Raw genomic sequence first — 17,372 nt, 5'->3', positions numbered from 1 at the left:
GTTTATTGCATATCCATGACTTGGCTTAATATGTTTCTATGTACATTGTATACCTTGTAAACAAGTATTTGGATATAGCATCTTGACTTTTTAGGGATTTGGGAGCCAAGAAGGCAAGAATACTTCATAGATAGTATTGTGCTCTTCCATCAAGAGACATTTGGTTGTCTCTTTGCAATGGGAGCAGCTATTGAGATCCAATGCACAGATCCCTCCATTCCTTAGGGCTGCAAAATGATGATACCCTCCTATTATCCTCCCTTCTATATTTATTAACAGGAATATTCTGTAATGACAAATTTTCTTATCTACTGATCACCCAGTAATATATGTGTGTGTTTGTGTGTGTGTGTGTACGTACACATATATATACACATACACACAATTCATATTGGAAAGGCATGATAAATATTTGCATTTATTGTTTTTATTTGTTTTTATGTAATAAGTTGATTCCCTATCACCCACCAACATTGACTAATATATTTTATTATCATTATTAATGTAGAGATTTAAACATAGAGGATATTCTTAAATCCTTTGCAGTTTTTATTTTTATTAATGCCCAAACTTTCCAAAATTATGCTCATAAGAGTTTCAATGGGTTGGCTCCTGAGTCATTATGAAAAGACTCTAGTAGTATTAACAGTTTCTTTGCTATCTGTTAATTACATGATGGTCCAGGATAATTTTTCACATTTCACCCCCAAACCTGGAAGTCATTTCCCATGGAGTCTTGGTTCCTTTTTAATAGAAAATGGTATTTACAGACCAAGATCTGAGCCTGAGAGGTGCTCACTGCTATCAAGTTGGCCATTTAGTCATTACTTTTAGGCCTCTAGCTAAATTTGACCTGTTCTTATTTTAAGATAAAACATCTCAGGATTTTTTAATAGATGCTTAAAATTTGATTTTAAACAATAGATTTTACTTAATTTCTTCTCTCTTACATCTGAATCTCCTTTCTCATAAGTTCTCAAGAATACAAGACATTTTAAAATTAGGTGATCACATTTGTATTGTTCATCTGCTTTATCTTACATTACTCACACAGCAGGCTCAGAACAGCAACGTCATTGCCATGCCAGCAATAGATGACAGAAAAACATTTTATAATTGTATTTAGAGTCCTTATTCTCTTTGGATATATCCATCTATAGTCAAATTAATCTGTGCTAAAGTCACTTGGAAGAATTGTTCTCTATGTGGTTAATGCACCAAGTGGAAACAGATTTAGGGTTTTTGGTTTCTGTTCTTTTATCTTTGATTTTTAGGAAACTTTGAACTTTTAAAATCTAATATTGTCTTACAAATATGTAAAACAGTTTACATGACCCCAAAGTCAGATATAAAAGACAGGTATATACAGAGAAGCTAGCTTCTATTACTTATTTTCCCATATGTCTTCTTTTCTGTAAAATTAGGGTTAGGGTTAGGGTTAGGGTTAACTAACCTCTTTTGTATCTTTTAATTCTTTATAAATTTCACATCAGCCTTGTCCCAGGGCCATGGTACTCATTTTATATTGTTAGTGTACATTTGCTGCTGAAGCAAACACAGAGAATTGTTTTTAGGAATAAACTATAATTACAATGTGCATGAAATATCTGATACAATTCTTGTACATGAAGATTGCTTGATAAAGGATAGCTATAATCTTAGTCTTACCGAATAAAGAAAAAAACTTCCTCTAGTTTCAAAATTGGATTTGCAAGAATTACTATGGATGCAGCGCTACTGCATAAAACTATAGCCAACACCCAGCACGATGCCTGGCACTATGTGAAGATTCATTCAATATTTGTTGAGGGGTTGCTGGAATGAACAGCTGCTCATTAATCCTGATGCTGCTATCAGAATGGATGACAAGCAGCATGTGGTATATATACACAGTGGATTTGTACTCAGCCATAAAGGAGAATGAAATTATGGCCTTTGCCAGTCAATGGATGGAAATGGAGAACATCATGCTAAGTGAAACAGCCAGACTCAGAAAACACAGGGTCGAATGTTGTCTTTCACATATGGAAGTTAGAGAGAAGAGAAAGAAGGCATGGGGAGGGATATCATAAAGATATAGGAAAGATCAGTGAAGTAGAAGAAGAAGATCAAGAGGGAGGGAAGAGGGACAGGAAAGGAGAGGAAATGTGAACTCAATTTAACAAAATCATGTTTTATGTGCATATATGAATATACCACTGAGAATTTCACCTTTATGTTTAGGTAGAAACCACCAATAAAAAATAAATAAATGAGTGAAAGAAAGATCAGTTAGAGGAAGGAGAATCAAAGGAGGGAAGAAGAGAGGGAAAGGCAGGAGGAACACAGACTGAAATGGAGTTCACCAAACTCCACATGTGTACAATTTCATCAAAATGAACACCATTCCTACATAAATACTCTAATTAAAAAAAAAAAAGAATGGATGACAAGCACAAAAGGTCTCAAGTTAAGGTATCATAGTCTTCCAGAAGAAACTGTGTTTAGAATTAGTCTTTTAAACAGAGCTTGGCTGCATGACATGTATATTTCAATACATCACAGTTCTATTCAATACAACCTATACTCATTGAGACGATGTATATGCCAATGTACTATAAGCCTCATTGAAAAGCAGAATCTTGAGTTAGAAACCTTGCCTTTTCTTCATTAGAAAGGAAAATTATCTCCATTATTTTAAACCTCTGTAGAATTAAACCCCATTAGCATTAAATCCCAGAGGGAAAGGATTAAGAGAATTCATCCAAATGGCCTGAGTCCTGTCCTCACTGGTGGGATGCCACATGGGAAGAGTTGAGAATTGGAAGCTGAGCAACCAGTGTCAAAAAAACCAGAAAAACCCGATTTTCCACCAAACCTCTGGACCAACAGTGTGTGGGAGAAAGAATATTCTTTCCTCACATTTGTAGATATGGAATAAAAAAAAAATAGAAACAGAAATATGCACACACACAAGATAAAAATAATAATAGATTCTTTATTATGACAAAGGATAATTTACATTTTTAAGGATTTATTTATTCCTTAAAAAGAACTCAGAAAAAAAAAAACTCAGTAATAAAGTTTTAATTAGAATTTATTCTAGTTTTGTGACTTGTGAAAATAGATCTTCTAGCCATGCTGCATCTTCAGGGTTACACCAAAACGTCACACTGGCCAGATCTAGAGTGGCTGAGTCTACGGGCAGAGGTAAGACATCCTTGTGAGTATCACAGGCCCAGTGAAGCCTGAGGGCTATAAGCAAGGATGAGCTACTGTCCTCTAAAGAGCAGAAAGAAACACCTTCCTTGAAAGTCCCTGGAAGAGAGGGAAGCTCAGCCGGGCACTGCAGGAAATACTGACATTCAGTGAAGAGCTCTGCATGCCAAAGACACGGCACGGACCAAAATGAGAAAGGGCAAGACATGACGTGTACTCTGGCCAGAGCACACAAGGGAAACAAAGGGAGGCAAGGAAGGTAACCAGAGGCCAAACTGCGGGGGGGCTTGAATGCCACTTGGGGAGTTGAGATACCATAAAGGAGGAAATGAGGACCCTCTTAAGGTTTTTGACAAAGAATATGATCTTAAACAAACATGTTCGATGACCTGAAGCCACAGTGATAAGAAGACACAGGCCTTGTCTCTAAGGGACACAGAGGCCAGGGGAAGACAGAGGAGGAAATAGTCACCGTGCTGGGAGCGGAGGAGAGGGAGTTAATGTGAGGACCTCAAAGCGGGTGATAGAAGACTTGATGGAGATGACCCGATTAGTTAAAGTTCAGTCTGGGAAAGGGGATGAGTGTTATGTGTGCTAATTTTCTCATAACTCAAATGTACTCATGTAAACAACCATGCGTTATTAATTTTTAGAAATGTAAATCAGTCCAAAGCAATTGTACTTCTGTACATGTGCAGGATGATGAACATAATTGAAACTGTTTCTGGGAAGAGGCAATACTAAGGGCCATTAGTCACTGTCCCGAACTGTCACTGCTAACCCTGGGGACATGAGGCTCTCAACAGAAAGTGATCCAAACCTTGAATCTTGGATCATGTTTTTCTTGAAACTGTTTATGATGCAGCATCCCCACAGGGCTTGCTGTTGGGATAGTTAAGTCACCCAAACAAGAACGCAGCAAACTGCACTGAGAGCTGTCACCACACCCACCTTCTCCTCTCAGCCACCCACCACCCGGGAGGCAAGCTAGGAGGAAGAAAATGCTGTCAGAAAGAAAGATCCCAGGATGAGGAAGGAAGAAAGGACCGGAGAGAGGTATGGAGGGAGAGAGAGCCTGTGGGAACGGGGGAGCGAGGGAGGGAGGAAGGAAGGTCAGTCAGTATAGAAAGTGAAGGTGATTATGGTATCAGGGAAGATGTCCCTGAGGAAGAAACAATGGAGCTGAAGGATAAATAAAGGTTAGACATTGATAACAGGGAGGGGAAGACGGTCTAAAAATCCAAGGGAGATGTTCTAAGCACTTCGTGCAAAGGCTGCAGTTAAGGAAGAGTGGCATGAAGAGAAAGAAGCACACAGATTCGCTAAGAATACCTGGCCTAGAAATGTGCACTTTGGCAATGCAGAGAAATTACCCCATGTGGGGCGACCCTAAACAGCTACACACCTGTGCCCCACTTGTCCTTGGGATGCCTCACCAGTGCAGCAGCCAGCAATGCAAGGACCTCGGGGCTACTGATCTCACTGGAAAACCCTAGCCCAAGAGTGGACAGTAAATCCAGGCTGAAAGATAGGGCAGAAAGTGGCACTGTATTGGTGCTAGAAACTAGAAAGGTTGGCCACCCTATATCAGTTTACTCAAATCTTGGATTAAGGATAGTCACAAGGCAAGTAGACATAGAGAATAACACAATAGATGCTTTCAAGACACTTCTCTGACTGCCCATCCAAATAGCACAGCCATTTTCCCACCACAAGGAAGAACCCTCAAGACGCCTCTCAGCTCCCCAAAGTCCAGACTCAGGGAAACATAAATCCCCAAGTACGAGAGACAAAAATATTCACTGATTGACCTGAGCCCACGGTGCCTTCACCAGCCAGGAACCTCTTTGCAAACCATGGCTGCACTTCTGCAAAGCAGGCCAGAACTGGCCAAGCAAAAGGAAATATTTCCAAATTCCAAATAAGCCAATCAAAACATAATGCCTCAAATCCCTCGTGACAGGGAATAAATTCCATTATTGCTTCTCCATCTAGCTCTTCCAAGTTCAGCTGGGAGGGAATCAGGAAACTCTTTCCTTGCCTATCATAGCCCTCTCTTACCTAGCCAGAAAATGAACTCACCTGTGTTTTGTAGCTCTGTTGAATTTTGCTTTATGCCTGGGCAAGAAAAACAAAGAAGATGCTTTCACCTGGTCCTCCACCTGCTATTACTCCCTGAAGGTTCAGTCTCTGGTGCAAAGCCCTACCCTTTTTCCAAGACAGCAGACACCAATAAAACCCATTCCCTTTGTTGCCTATGGAGGATGGACCACAACAGAATCTATCCTTGGCATTCATTGAAAAGAAACATACATTCAGGAGCAGAGAAGCTGTATAGTGATGACAGTAGTCAAAATAAGAACTGGAGGTACTCAAAGAACTAGAGGTAATCATATATTGAGGGCTCCCCAACTATATGAGGCTATACTACATACATGGGTGACTCTTCAGGAAGGCTCAGAGGCCATTCAAGTATAAGACAGGGAAAGCCACTAAATCTTATAGATCCAGGGAAAACACCCCAGGAAAAGTACATACAAGGAGAAAGACAACACTGACAAGAGAGTCCACGTGGCAGACCTAGTAAGGTGAGAAGAAAGCTGGTCACCTGAAAAAACTGAGGAATAAGAGAACAGGACATCTACTTGACATAAGAAACTAGGCATCCCTGAAGGTTCTCCGAATCACGGCAGGACTTTGGAGGAAAGAGACAATGTGATGACTGGGCCTTAAAGACTTTGGTGAATGTTCAGATCAATCATCTAGCTAGATGGCATGATCCTCCAAGGAGAAGAAGCATTAAGAGGAGAGGAGGGGACTCAGAAGAGGTCAGTCTCCCATCTTAGCAGCATGTTGCCTGGTGTGTGCGGCATGAGCAGCCCCCACAGGCAATGAGCCTGGTCAAGGCATGTTTTTAATTGAAGCAGGAAGTGAGAGGTTGGGACACAGGGCTTAGTTGACTATGAGAGGGCAACAGAAAATATTGTGGAAGTCAATGTCAAAAGGCATGGAGGACAAGCAAAGAGAGGAGACAATAGAGAAGGGAGCCCACTTGCTTTCCATGATCCAGGGATTATGGAGGATGCAGCTAAAGTGCTGAAAATAACCTAGCCTCAAAGTGTTTGAAAATTTGAGAATTTTAAATAGAGACTGTCGCAATCTCAGAGGAGAGAGGATCTCAGACAGATAGCAGGGCTCAGTCTAGCCAGGACCTGTCTCAGCATTTCTGAATGGAGTGAGGGACTTTTAGGGGAAGCTGTATTGTGGATTATCTTAAACTTCACCACCCTATATCCACCATTTAACCAATGGTAAAAGTTATTTTTAAAAATCATACAGTATCCCCCAACTAGGTCTAAGATGATGGCATTAAAAGAGGACAGTATCCACATAGCTCAAGAGGTAGATGCGGAACCTCTACTAACAGACTAATGCTTTTATTCTCCAGAAATAACTAACTTGTAAAAAGCTCAATGAAAATAAAATTCAGAGCCCACAGGCATCAAAGTCAATAGAAACAGATCTCAATGATGCATGTGCCTAAACTAGGAAAGAAGTACATGTCATTCCACTTAACGTGTTCTTCTCTCCTCCTAACAGATCATGAACTTGCTTTTTCCTTAGGATGCTAAATCTCTGGAATATTTAAGGAGCGTAACTACATTTGAGCAAGATTACTCACTAACAAAGGAATGAACTATTCAAACTCAAATGACTTGCTGCTTCAAAACATGACACACACCGGCCAGGAGTAACACGGAGACACTCCTGCATGGAGAACATGTAAGTGGCTCATTCTGATCAGCGAAGAAGATGATAGAGCCCCGCAGACCCAAGTCCTGAGCGCATCTTTCTTTACCAGAAATTTCAGAAGTTAGTATATACTTTCCAAGCTAAAAAACGATTACATAAATAACTTGGAAAGCTCAAGTGATATTTTTAAGGCCTGCCAGCAGTTTAACCACAAGGAAGGTCCTGGCCAAGATATTCATGAAAAGTTCAGGAGAAGTTACTTTGAGAAAGATGTGCTCACAGCAAACAGATTTCTTCTTCATAGAAAGAATGCATAAATCAATAGTTAAATAAGGAAAAGGAAAATTAGGCCTGGCATAATAGCATAAGGGAAAAAAAAGACACTTTAAAGAAGTTCAGGAATAAGACTACACAAAGGTTTCATTATTAATATACTATTGTTATTACTAGTTTTAAAAAATTCATTCAAACATTTCTCTCATACTTTCCCCGCCCACAGATTAAATGTAAAATATCTTAACGGAACTTAAGGGTAAAGAACAGGCACTTGGCTTTGCTGCTGCCTGGCTCTCGGACTTGCACAAGGCATTGCTCCTCTCCAAGACCTCACCTGAAAACCCCAAATCCCCGTATTTCCTTTGAACTCTGACATGCTGCAATTCCAGATGCCTGTCATGGCCACACATCCAGTCCTCCACCACCCTGGCACCAGAGACACACGCAAATGTAAACAAACAAGACATTTAAAAATAAGACATCATATAGACAGGCAGTCAATGACATCCAAGGAAGGAAAAGAAGTCAACTATGACTCCATCTATGAGATCATCACACCGGAGGATTTTACACAGATTTTTACAAATACAGAATTATCTGCCTCAGGATCTAAATGTGAGTTCAAGAAAGTAATTGAAATTGTCAAAAATTAAGATGCCTGTTTGAGGTTAGGAAGGAAGGACTGGAGGAGATACTAGAAGTTAGATCTAAGGAGTAAAAAAGAAAAAACTGAAGAGGATTAAGTAGCATCGGACATTAAAGAACTTGAAAATCAATTGGATACTGAAAGCAAGGGTAGATCAGAATATAGGTTAAAGCATTTTAAATGTAGACAGAAATCTTAAATCTGTTTAAGCATGTGTTCATGAAGAGAGAAAACAAGTGCTAAATTAATCAGAGGCTCCTTCTCTGGAGTCCATGGAAGAGAGAGAGAAGGTTACAGGAGAGAAAGGATGATGGGGAATAGATGGATCAAAAAGGACCTCCTCAGCATGAAACCAAAGTGGTCCTTGTACAAATGGATCCAAGATTACTTCAGTGAGATTCATCCTTAGTGAATTTTAAGAAAACCAGAACCCACCATTTACTGGACACCCAGATTTTGTCCTGTGTGCTTGGAATGCATACCATTGATCTTTTTTCCTTGCCTCTTGGTGTCACATAGCCTAACAGTGGCAAGCTCGGCATTACACCAGCATATACACATATAAAGACAATGCATGACAACAGAAAAACGCATATGGGCACCAACTTCTAAGTCACCTACCACTGGTGCTTCACCTTCATCACTCTGTGGTTGCCACTGAGAAGGGAGCTTCCCCCAACAAATCCACTAAGCCTGGACGATGCACCTTCCACACTTCCCTATGCCTAACACATGCTAAAAATAAAAATAAAATAATATTTGTGCAAAAAGTTTCCTAACTTTAAAAATAAATAAATAAATAAATGACCTCTCACTGAGAAACACTAAGACTGTCACAGATTTGTAAATCAGAGTCCACAATGAATCTCCCCATTTCAATCTTCTGGGGGTTGAAATAAGGTAGAGATGGAAAAGAATCTCTTCATCCTCTTTGCCCAGAAAGAGACCCAGGCAGAGAGTGACAGAGCCTCTCTCAAAATACTGCCTTACTCAGTGAAGAAAGAACAAAGTGTGGACTTTGAGACGGCTCCTTAGACCCAACCAACATTGGTTGCCAGTGAACCAGTCCTCAGTGGGACAAAACTCCAAAACCATTAGCTGCAATGACGAAAAGAAAAAAAAAAAAAAACCTGTCCTTGGGGTCTGGCTGGCTAATAACTCTTCCAACCACAACCTTCTTAACCAATTGTCCCAAAGTAATCCTTCCTAACTAGGTCCAATGCCACCAAGTGCGAGAATGCTTTCATTTTAAGGATGTGGGAAGTCAGTGCCATTTTAATTTCAACTAACATGTTTCATCTAGACTGAAACACAAATTGTGATTTCTACTAAAAACTAGAGAGAAATGAAATGCTTACAAGATGCTACTAGCATAGCTAATTCTAAATTCCTGAAGAAACTGATAGTATGCTGGTAAAGCAATCCATTAATACCAAATCATTCTCTGTGGTCTGCTAAGGTTCCCAACGTTCTATGAGCCATAACAGTAGAATCAAGATTTTTAGAGAAAGGATATGATTTTTAAGGCGATTCTTCTGAGGGAAGCAGCTGGGTATATTTCTAAAGTGGGGTAGCCTCAGGTTTGGAGAATAATGGCCTTAGTTTTTCAAATAACCGTCTGGATATCCTTGAGCAAGTCACTTGCACGTTCAGAATCTCTGTTTTCTTGACTTGTAAAAATGGGGCGTTTCAGCCAAAGTCTCCACCAGCTGTAAAATTCTAAAATTCTCTAAGTCATAGTTTACTGCCTCACTGGCAAGACTGCCACTATAATCAGGATGATCCAATTAGCACTCTGCAATGTAGAATATTCTATTTGTAGTTTCAAAAGATAGACTATGTTAGACTGGAAGGAGGGCAGATCATGAAATGCAGTCACCTTGTTTTTTGAAACAGCTAAGGAGTCTAAGGTCCAAAGATGTCAAGTAACTGGGTTAAATTACAAGCTCATTAGTGGAAGAAGACAACTGGGGCTGCCTGACTAGTCCTGTTTGCACTGCTCCCCAGTTGGCCTCCGGCTGCTCTCTTCACTAGAAGTTGCTTAGTCTCTCCGAATAATCACAGTGTGGCTTTTATGCCTCTCATTAAACGCAGCCTACATCACAGCTGTGCTTTACTGGCCTCAGGGTTATTAGTTTTCCAGGCACCTAATCCAGGAGACATTTGAAGACTGACCTGAAGGTTTTCATGAAAATGTGCCCAGGATAAAATACTTTTAAAAGTCCAGTGAGGGTTGACCAAGAAAGCCAATATCTCCACACCTTCCACCTGCTTCCCATTTTATCAAATGAGGATTTTATAGGAAGGAAGAGCCTCATGAACCCATGTCTGCCCCAACAACTTTCAAAAACCAGGCTGTGGCCTCAATTGCATAAGCATTTTGTCACTCTGGCTTCAGGCCACTGTGAAAGCAGACAGCATCTCTGGCATTCATACACAGACTCCACAGGTAAGGACCCAAGCCACCTGACAGCACAGATGCTGCCCTGGTGGCAAATCTCACAAATCCTGTATCTATTTCTGCTTGTGAAATGCTGGATGGGTTACAGTAAAGGCTACACTGGAACACTGAGCCCACTACTCCCCCAGGTACAGAATCTTTGGAGGCGCTGCCCTGCAAACCTTTTAGGACAATCTGGGAATTTCTGTGCAGGAGCAATGCCGCATGCCACCCAGTATGCTGCAATTTGTTCCAATGTGAGACAATTTGTTCCAAAGAGTACAACTGACTGCTAGACATTAAACCCTATATTATGTTGGATCCAACAACTTGGTTGAATCTCTCAGACATAATGATGTGTGAAAGAAGCCAGACGCAAAGGAGTATGTGCTGTGTGATTCCGTTTATATAAAATTAAAAGTATAAAGCAGGCAAAACCGATTTGTAACAGTGACACAAGTCAGAATGGTGATCCCTCCATTGGTGGGGGATATAGATTGGAAGAGGCACAAGAGCCATCTAGGGTGCTAGAAATATTTGGTTTCTTAATTTGGGGTAGTAGTTATGTGGGTGTCAAAATATTTAAAGATTCATCAATTCTATACTTTAGATATGTATGCATTCTACTGTATGCACAATAAAAATTATTTTAAAGGGCTAGGAGTGTAACTCAGTGGTAGAGTGCTTATCTAGTACTAAGACCCTGGGTTGAATCCCAGCAGGAAAAAAAATTAAAATGTTGTATGGGGTCCCCTTCTTTCCTTCAGCATAAGAATATCTGAGATTATCTGAATTGCACATTTACAAATAATATTATTAGAAATAGCCACAGCTAAATTAAATGCTTAAACTGTGCAGGGAGATTTATGTGAATTATCTCCTTTAAATCCTCAAAACACCTACATAAGATAAATACCATTCAGATTCCCACTACATAGAAAAGAAAACTCAAAGTGCAGAGAAGTAAAGTAATTTGTCTCAAGTCATACAGCAAATAAAGTGGAACTAGGATTTGAACCCAAAGCAGACTCATTCCACAGCTTTCGTTTGCAGTTGATCTTAACATTGTGTCATATGCTACAGGGGAAGGGTCTTCCTGAACTTTGATAATGTTTGATAATCAGTTCTGTCTTCTCACTAGTACCTGAGAAGCACCGAACATCACAGTGCCTTGTGCATGTTCTGCATCAAGAGGAAAAAGGATAAGGGCTTGGGCCGTGTGCTAACAGTCTCTAGCTGATTAAATCCTAAAGTTCATTCAGGAGAGACACCTAGTTCAGCATAAGGGCCTGTTCTTTTCCTTGCCATTAGCAGAGGAGCGTGGGTGCTGTTACTGGCTTGTTTTCTTTGACCTTATTCCTCTCCCTTAAAAGAAACACACCGTGGGGCAACACAGAGTGGTTTTGTATGCTATTCACTGGGGCTTTCTGTAGCAACATGTCCTAGGATGAAATTTCCACAGCATGCCACACACTTTTAAGATCTATTTAGACCTTTTGAAAAGACCAAAGGGGCTTGTTTTCCTCTTTTTCTAGCTTTTATATTGTTATTACATTAAACATAATGTATCTGTGGAGCCTGGAGAAGGCATTAACCACTCTTTAATTATAAAATACATAGCTTGTTATTTTCCAGACACCCTCTTTTATCCTTTACTGCCTTCTCAATTAGGGATCATATGAAACCTGTTGGATCATTGATTTCTGGATTAAAAGAAGCCATAAATTAAAGACCCTCTAAAAACCCACTGGAGTAAAAGGCAGAAAGTGACTTAATGATGTCTGAGGGCTTATTAGCAACCAGACCCAATTCCTGGGCTCCATAACACAAATTCAGAATAACCCCCACCTGACCCCAGCTCCCCAAACAATTGTTTATGTACTAATTTTTCAATTAACTTGGAATAATGATCGAATGTGGAAACTTTCAATTAAAAAAAAAAACTGGTCTCATCTCACCTGTGTCCCAGTGACCCACTGTGGCTTCCTACTCACAGTAATCTGTGAAGTCACAGCCCTGGTCCTCACCCCCAACCCAAATTCAGAGTTAAAACTGTAGGTCAGTTATCAGCAGACTTCGGATCAGAATAAATTTGTGTCGTCCTCTTAACTGGGACATGGTTCTGGGCAAATGTCTCCACCCTCCATCTGCCTGCTCTGCTGTGCAAGACTTCAGTCCTCCTCCCAGTCTAATCTCCAGCCCCCATACAGCGCTAGCCAGTCCCAGAGCCAGGTCCCTCTCCCTGCAGTCCCATCTTAACATCTACCCATGTTGGGCAGACTAAATTTCTTAGAGTTGTCCCTTGTGAATAAAGTCTTCTACCCGCTAACTAGGCCTTGCCCAAATCAAACAAGAATGTGCTAGCCTTTGAGAAAGTAGCTCAGGACAACATAGCTGGCCTCAATAGTTAGGCAGGCTCCCTACAAGCCAGCGTGTGCGTGACAAGGTAATTGTGCCCATCTCCTCATTTCTTCTTGTGTCTGTACCTACCAAGATCTGCCAGATCCCCCAAAGTCCTCCATGGGCTTAAATCCTACCCAAGTCTGCTCCACGGCCCCCATGAATTCAGGCTCTCAACTAGAAACCTTTGCATTTGGCAAAGTTAACATTCTCTGTTTCAGTGAGGTATAAGTGTCTCAAAGACATTCATAATCTCAAATGCTATGAAGATAATCAGTGTGAATTTGGAATGGAAGGAAATCATTGTTCTTAGTGCCCAGCTTCTGTAGCTCAGGCTAGCATGGCTTTCTAATCTAGTTAGCCTTCATGAAGAGATTTAAACACACAAATGCATACACACATACATGCATACACACACACACACACACACACACACATTTGTTCCTTTCTGGAAAATGGGCTTGGAAAAAATATGTTGGTGCTAACAAAAGAAACAAAGTACAAGCTAAGAGGAAAAAGAAGCAATGCTTAATCAGAAAATAAAACTTTCAAAAAATTTCATCATGGAATAATAAATTTGGTGATAACTGAAATGAATGAACCCATCATATATTTTTTATAGATGTAAGAAAAAGTGATTGTAAAGCAAATGACCCAACCAGAACCTGAACCGTACCTGGTATAGAACATTATATGCAAACATGGCCATCCAGAAGTCTTGGGATCCTTCAAGAGTGCCAGGGTCTATTGTATTGGTATTGCTCAGGGGAAAACAATTATTTTGCAGGCATTTTTCAGAGAGTATCCGACAATGGCAAATGGAACATCAAAGGCAGGTTCTTTGGCAATATTCTTACCTGGTCATCATAGCGGTACGTAAGGAACTGCTCCCCTGTTGTATCTTCCAGAAAACTTCCCTGAGGAGAGAGTGCAAACTCAGGAAGGAAGTAGGCTCCAGGAGACTTCTCTGCTGTGGTCTGAAAGGCAAAGTCACCTGGTTACACAAAAGGCTCCAGGGCAGACCTCCTAAGGGACAGATTCTAAAAAGGACATTCCAAGAGAATCCAGAATTCTGCATTCAGAAAAGGGAAGTGCCCTGTCTTGGCAAAGACCAAGGTGGGGCACATCAGGCACCTGTGCTGGGGACACTGTTAGACCAGGATATCACATTGGTCTTTCTCAAATGACAGGAGTGGAACTATTCCACTGCCCTCCTCCTGCTGCTCCCCACCTTTCGGCAATTCAGCCACAGAGAAGTTAACTGCTTAAGTTTTGTTGTTGCAAACCTATTGCTTTTACAGTACATTTTCTTTCCTTTTTTCTTTTATTATTTGGGTGTGTATGTATATGTGTGAGTAAAACTGGGAAATGAATTTTTTCCCACACTAACAGAAAGGCATGTCCATTATAGCAACTTAAGAAAATACAGACTACCACAAAAGACAGCAAAATTCACCCATAATCCCTTCAAGTTATGAGAACTACTTTTAATTGTTTTGGTGGATTTACTTAGAGTTTTTTTTCTATTAATACTTTTTATCTTTTTATAAAAATCCGGGGTTAAATAAATGTGACTTTTGCAAAAAAACTCCATTTAGTTTATGGAAAGCTCATACCCTGGTATCTGAATCATTAGATCAAGTCCCATTGATTGCTGTTTAAAAGGACTCAAGGAGAAGGACACCCCTGTTGGGGAATATGCCTTGGACAGAGTGATTAATAGACTTGTTACTATCAAGCCACCCACCTCCTTACTGATAGATCCCATCCAAGATAATTTAAAGGATGCAGAGTGATTACCAGGATTTCTACCTTGATTGATTCAAGAAGGAAAGTCAAAAAGGAGATGGAATCCCCAATGCTTAGTCCTGTCCAACTGAAAAACATGGACCCATGACTATCCCCTCAACTGGGAACCTCACTCCCCCATGCTTGGGAAGGAATGAGAAAGAAACAGAGTAAGAGGTCAGAGGTATTCCTCCAAGGAAATGGATCTCTGCAAATATGATGAGTCAGGAACAAATGTACATTTCCGGAGCAGAAGTATTTCTATTGCCCCATGGATCTCATTCCAAAACCACAGCTGAAACTTTGGTTGAAGCAAAAAACATGCATTTGAGTACTGCACTTTAAAATGAGAACTAAACACACAGTAGTTTTGTCAAGGAACAGAGACCATCTAACTTCACTAGATTAGATAGCACTAAGAATTTTCAAGGTTTTCTTATTGAATTTAATTTGCATGAAAAATTTAGCACCACTATTCTTAATTTGTCTCTACTGGCTTCACAATTACCAGAATCATAATTTTAGATGCCTTAAAGATACTGCAGAAGTCATCCTAGGTCAAAATTCTTATTTTATAAATGAATTAACTCAGGTAGTCAGAGTTAAGAGACCTGCTTATCATAATGAAGCCAGGCATTAGACCCTTAGTTCCCATGTACAAAGTCACAGACAGATCCACTTATCAAAGATTGGGAGCAGTCGAGTGTCATTACCTTAAAACAGTTTTCTGAATGTAGAGGACCTTCCAAGACTATACTTATGTTAAGTTGACCATGCATTCAGTACATGGTTATTGAGCACCTGCCATATGCCTGGAATACAATGAGGAACAAGGCTAAAGTCCCTGTTTTCATGAAAGCTACTTCTAGTGGAGTGGAGGAAATACATAATAAAATAACCTAAAGCATATAAGTAAGAAAATTAAAGTTTGAAATGCTGTAAAAGAAAGAATTGGGTGATAGGAGAATAGAATTGGGAGGGGATACTTGATTTTTAGATAAGATGGTCAGCAAAAGGATCCTCAAGAAGGTATGATTTCAGCTAATTTCTAAAGCATTCAAAGGAGCCCGTTTTGCAAAAAGCCAAGAATGAGTATTTCTACCAAATGAAGAGCAAGTCCCAAGGCCCCAAAGTGGAAAGGAGGCCAACAAATTTAAAGAATAGAAAGGAGGTCAGTGTGGCTGGATTCAGTGTGGACAAGCAGCATGAAATGGAGATATGAAGGAGAGAAAGAGCCAGGACATTCAAAACCTTGAGACCATGGCTGGAATCACACAATTGTACTTAAACAACAGTGACTGCTTAGTGGGCTAGAGGAGGTAAAATGAAATCATTGATACAAACAGGTTAAAAGGGATGGTTCATTGGACTAGAATCATCATCCCAATGGAGATGGAGTAAGGTGGTTGGATTAGAACCATCCAACTTGCTGATGAGGGAGAAAAGGGGAGGAATCCAGGATAATTTCTGGGTTTGAGGCTTAAGCAACAAACTAGAAAGGAATGCAATGGATTAGTAGCCTGTGGCAGGCCTGGATGCTCTGGGAAGAATGGAGTCATGTGAAGTTGGAGTAGTCTGTGAGACAATCCTCATGGAGAGCTTGAGTTTCTGTTCCATATGCAACTCAGGAGTTCAGGAAGATGTGAGACTGGAGTAAGAGATTTGGAAGTCACAGCTGAAATTTTCATACACACACACACACACACACACACACACACACTTACAGCCATTATGCCTGAAAGGACCATACCTAGAGAGTTTGATAGACAAGGGAGCTTTTCCTGGTACTCTCAACAATTCTAACACTTGAAAATGTGAACAACAACAAAAAAAGAAACAAAGAGTCTGAAAATGATCACTAACTGCAATAGAATGAAGAAAAATCCTGGGTCATAGAAGGATTCAGCATCAAAGAAAATAATCAACTATCTTGAGCTCTAAGAGATGGAGGGAGACGAGGCTGGATGAGTGTCCACTGGGTCTGGCAACAAGGAGGTCACTATTGACATTGACAAGCATAGTGACAATGAAGTGGCACAGGGACAATTCCAATGAGTATGAGTGACAGGAGAAGAGGAAGTGGAGACCATGAAGGGAGATTGAGAATGAGGCCATAGCTAGGGGAACATGGAGTGGCAGGTAGACATTTTTAAAGACAGGAGAACTTCTATTACTGTGATACTCCAGTGGGTGAGGGTGAGGTAGGGAGAAGGAGGAGGAAGAGGAGGGGTCAGAATAAGATGATGGCCATAGTAAAGCTCTTTAGAAGGAAGAGGAATGGAATCCAGCTTGTTACCAAATGGTTTGGCTTTGTAAAGATGAGGGCCCTGGATCCATGTAAGTCCACATCAGGCCATGTTTCTTTGCTGACTCCTGACTTTGAGCTATCACCTCCCCCGGACACCTTGCCACTGGGTCCCAAGATCATCTATCTGTCCCTTCTGTGCTGTCTTCCCTCCCATTCAATTTTCTTTCCACTTAGCAAAGTGGGACTCTCCTAAGACTGTTACAGAAAAAATCTTTTGGAGTCTCTTTTGGTAACAGCACAATACTTCTCTTTGTTCCTTGTGTTCCTACAGTACTAAAAACAACTACGAACATTTCCTAAGTTCCAACAAGCTTCCCCCACCTTCAACTTAAATTCAGATTGGTAATATAATATATTTGTCTATCCCAGGCTTCTTTCTCTCCTCCAAGGCTCATTTGGGCACTGCATTTTGTAGGAACTTCCTAAGTCTGAAGACAGAGTCTCCACTGGCTCTGCATTCCCCAGGTGGAGACTGGGGAACATCATAGTGAACATCACAGTGCCTGGTACATGGGAGGTGAGGCACGAAAGACTGGTGGCATCACCTGAGTCAAGTAGTAAAG

General features: G+C 40.6%; 1 protein-coding gene across 2 annotated transcripts in view; it reads right to left on the bottom strand.

Moving 5' to 3' along the window:
• Adamtsl3 (ADAMTS like 3) overlaps positions 1-17,372 on the bottom strand; it is a 341,011-nt gene that overhangs the window by 264,363 nt on the left and 59,276 nt on the right. For both annotated transcript variants that reach the window (XM_058577562.1, XM_046438417.2), the window contains exon 3: positions 13,571-13,690. In XM_058577562.1, coding sequence (XP_058433545.1) covers positions 13,571-13,690 — 120 coding nt within the window. The remainder of the gene's footprint in view (positions 1-13,570; positions 13,691-17,372) is intronic.

The sequence above is a fragment of the Marmota monax genome, unplaced genomic scaffold, assembly GCF_021218885.2.
Source record: "Marmota monax isolate L192 unplaced genomic scaffold, Marmota_monax_Labrador192_F-V1.1 WCK01_AAM20220418_F8-fsc00005, whole genome shotgun sequence".
Classification (NCBI taxonomy): domain Eukaryota; kingdom Metazoa; phylum Chordata; class Mammalia; order Rodentia; family Sciuridae; genus Marmota; species Marmota monax.
Note: the sequence above shows the minus strand (reverse complement) of the source record. Positions and strands in the feature narration are given on the sequence as shown.